General features: G+C 46.1%; 1 protein-coding gene across 2 annotated transcripts in view; it reads left to right on the forward strand.

Annotated features, from left to right (window-relative positions):
- Positions 1-3,148: 3,148 nt before the first annotated feature.
- Positions 3,149-3,779, forward strand: part of TRAPPC3 (trafficking protein particle complex 3) — a 13,311-nt gene continuing 12,680 nt past the window's right edge. For both annotated transcript variants that reach the window (XM_015408733.1, XM_015408732.1), the window contains exon 1: positions 3,149-3,411. Coding sequence is in view for 1 of the 2 variants with exons in the window: in XM_015408732.1 (XP_015264218.1) it covers positions 3,367-3,411 (45 nt within the window). In the remaining variant the exon portion in view is untranslated. The remainder of the gene's footprint in view (positions 3,412-3,779) is intronic.

Raw genomic sequence — 3,779 nt, forward strand, 5'->3', positions numbered from 1 at the left:
TCCCTCCTTCTTCTCTTCTCGCTCTTTCTTTCCCTCCTTCTTTCCTTCTCTTTCTTTCACTCTTTCATTCCTTCGTTCCTTCTCTCTACTCTCTCTCTCTCCTTCCCTCTTTCCTCCTTCTGCGGCCCAACTCTAGTGAGAAGGGGTTTAAACTTTAAACCCCTTCACTCCTCCCCCGGGGAGGGGAAGGGAAGGCTTTTGAAGATGCCCCCCCTTGCTTCCCCTTCCGACATCCCTTCCGGTGATGTCAGGGGGTGTTGCATATGCTAATGAGCTATTATGCTAATTGCCTTAGCATACCGTATGCTAATGAGCTCCTGCAGCTCTTTTTCTAGGAAAAGACCCATGCAGACAGATATATGGTGCCCTATCTAAACTAGGCTGGCAGAGAGAGTTACTCCAAAGTCAGTCCCATGGGAAACCAACCTGGGGTGCTTCTTCAGGAAAGTTACAACCTCTGCTCCCATGCACTCCAACAACATACACTCCCCCCCTTAGGAATTCAAGATGACAAGCAAAGGTAATGAAAAACAGAACTTAAAGAAATCGAAAGTTAGTCTGAGCTTGACACTGGGCTATATTTTGAGTATCCCAAATAAAGGGGAAAGCAAACTCTGCAGGCCCTGAATCTAGTACTAGATTCTAGTTCTAGACTCTAGTACTAGACTAATCTAAACCATAAAGACGTCTCAAAATCAACTTTCTAGAGGTTAAACGAAAGCTATCGATATCATTAGGGGAGATCCCCACGCAATCCAAACAAGAGGTTACCAGACAAGAGGCCTTTATCCTCAGTATCTGAACAGAGCTGACATTTGTAAAAGACATTGCTTCTATGGAAGGGGTGAGACCAGATAAAAAGAAAGTGCTAGCTATAGCTATGGCTACCGAGTGAGAAATAGCTGCTCAGTATTCTGTATGAGTGTGAAAGATTGAATCAAGAAATTTATAGACAGACAGTGGCTGTGGAAATGGGTCATAAGCTTTTTATAACTTTATTTATCAAATCACGGAATGGCTGTACATTACAAATCCAAAGAATGATGATCAAGCTACAGAATATGGTTTGGCTTTGACGTATAAACCAAGCAAACTACTGTTCACCGCTGAAGCACTTTCCACCCCCCACCCCCCCTGGTGACAGCAGAAAAGAATTTGGAGAGTGAGATGAAAGCTTTCGTGGACATGATTATGATTCACTTCTAGAAGCAAATAAGCCATTGTAGCATATTAAAAGAAATCCAGCACTGCAGACTCTGATCCAAGTTTTGAACGCCCAAGGGCCAGAAACTAAAGATAAGTAATCTGAAAATCAGGCACTACTGGAATTGTAGTTATGATCTCACAGTGATAGCTGTAGTAATCTTTAATGGGAGCAAAGTAGTATCCTACACAAACAAAGTGTTGCAGAAATCCATAAGGCCTTTTAGGAAAAGGAAAGTGCAGAAAATTAGCTTGAGAACTTTTGTACTAGCCCAGGATTAATCAAGACATATCAAATATCACCTTCCTAAAATATTATTTATTCATTTATTTAAAGACTTATTAATCATCTTTCTACCTTGTGGTACTCAAAGTGGCTTACAATAGGCCACACCAACAACCACAACCACTGAGTCCACACAGTTTCACCGTAGGGCATACCAGAAAGTAGTCACTGATTTATTTACATGGAATTCCAAAGATTATTTAGTAACCGCAGACTATTATTTTTGATGTCTAGAAATATGTGCACTGATAAGTAACTACTAGCAACATATTGATTGCCAGCCAGAAAGGAAATTTTGTACAACATGGTATTCCAGAGGCAATTTTTAGTGACAACACCCCAAAATTTTCCTTCACAGCATTCAAGAATCTTGCCAAAGACCAGAAAGTTCAGCGCAATGCATCTAGTCCAAACTTTCTTCAGTCAAATGGACCTGTTGAAGGATCTATCCAGATGGTCAAAATCTGACAAAGAAAGCTTTTGACAGCAGCGATAATTTGGGTATGTAACTGATGAATTATAGCAGCCTCTCCATAGAGAATACTTGGTCCTCTACTCCGCTTTTAATGGGAAGTACATTATTAGCTGATTTGCCCATAACTGATGATTTACTGAAGAAGAATAATAAAAGTCTCAGGATGATGAAGATAATTCAGCAACTGAAATGAAAAATATTGTTTTGACACAAGAGCCTCTGACTTTCCAGATCTAAACCAGGGACCAAATTTGCATCAGATATCAACCCACTCATATATGTAATAATAAAAAAGGACACTTATGGACCAACCTATCCAAGGTCTTAGTTGATCCTTATTGCCACCAGAAATTTACTGCACTGAAATCACCATGACACTGTTAGTGTGGCGTTGCCTGCCCACACCAGTAGGATGCAAGTAGCTGTAAGTATCCAGTAAAGAAGATAGTCCAGGCAGCTGAGTGTAAAATGTTTTTCTGGGAAACAGCTCCCACCTTTAGACCCAAGCTATTCTTGCTACTGTACAAGGCATGCTGGGAGTTGGAGTCTTAAGAGGCGTTTATCATCCAGATGCAAAACCTCTCTAAATCCAATTTCTATTTCCACCCTGCCATTTGAGGAGCAAGAGCAAACTAGGTAACAAAAGGCCCCGTCCAACTTTTTAACGCATGTGCTCCCCTCCAGAAGGTTCAATGCAGAACTGGAAGTATCATACGAATTCCATTTGAGCCTCAGCCTTGAGCAACGAGAAGAGGATGCCGGAAGCTGTAGTTCAACAACACAGGAGCACCAATACAGCTATCCCGAGATTGGGGTGGGGTGTGTGTGACCTTCAGAAGTAGGTTGCCATAGACTTGCCTCTGCGTGGCGAGCCTGGACTTCCTTGATGGTCGCCCACCCAAGTCCTGACCAGGGCTGACCCTGCCTAGGAAAAAAGGAGGGGGGAAAGAGAAGAGCGGGAAATACGCATGTGCACTAATGTCGTCCGTATTCGCCTCACAGAAGAACGAATTTTTCCGCACTACCGACCCACGAGAAGAAGTATAGTGGGGGCTTCATCATAGAGATGCAGAAAGATAGAGCGTCACCGGAGAATATTCGGGCCGATGGTGACTTAAGCGGAAGTTCAACCTCGGAGTCTCTCGAGGCATTTCCTGTCTTTTTGTTTTGTTTTCTCCGCCTGTGAGGAACTGCCGAAGACACTTCTAGTTCCTGGCACGCTCGGCGGTTTAAGTGCTCTGCGCGGTGCATCCTGGGGTCTGTAGTCCCTGCGTTCTGAGAGGAGGCCGAGCGGCAACCTAGCTGGGCCTCTTGCTCGTCAGAGGTCTTTTTCGCTCCACGCGCCGGGGCTCTTTCCCGCTAGCGCTGGGCTAAGGAGGTAGTCGACGGCGTAGCCGGCAGGATGGCGCGGCAGGGCAGTCGCGGGGGCGCTGAAAGCAAGAAAATGGTAACAGCGGCCGAGGAGGGGGAATAGCCCTCCGGTGGGGTCGAGGGCAAGGAGGCAGCCTGGAAGATGGCCGCAGGCCGCTCCTGGAAGGGGATTAATTATAAAGAGAGTATTAGTAGGGGGGGGGGGGGAGGACGGGCTGTGCAGGGCCAGAGGGAGTGAGCCGGGTTGGTGGCGTGGCGGTTGGAGGGCGGGGCAGATGGAATACGTGAGTTTTGATGGGATGAAAGGGGGACAGACTGGGGAGTGGGGCTCGTCAAGTAGCGGGGTACGTTGAAAAGGAGGAGCTGGAGGGAGTTCTGGGTTATATGGCAATGTCTCGGGTGGGCAGGCCCCTGGGGATTCCCCCCCCCCCCGCCCTCATCCCC

Source organism: Gekko japonicus, unplaced genomic scaffold (genome assembly GCF_001447785.1).
Source record: "Gekko japonicus isolate JY-2015 unplaced genomic scaffold, Gekko_japonicus_V1.1 scaffold2470, whole genome shotgun sequence".
NCBI lineage: Eukaryota > Metazoa > Chordata > Lepidosauria > Squamata > Gekkonidae > Gekko > Gekko japonicus.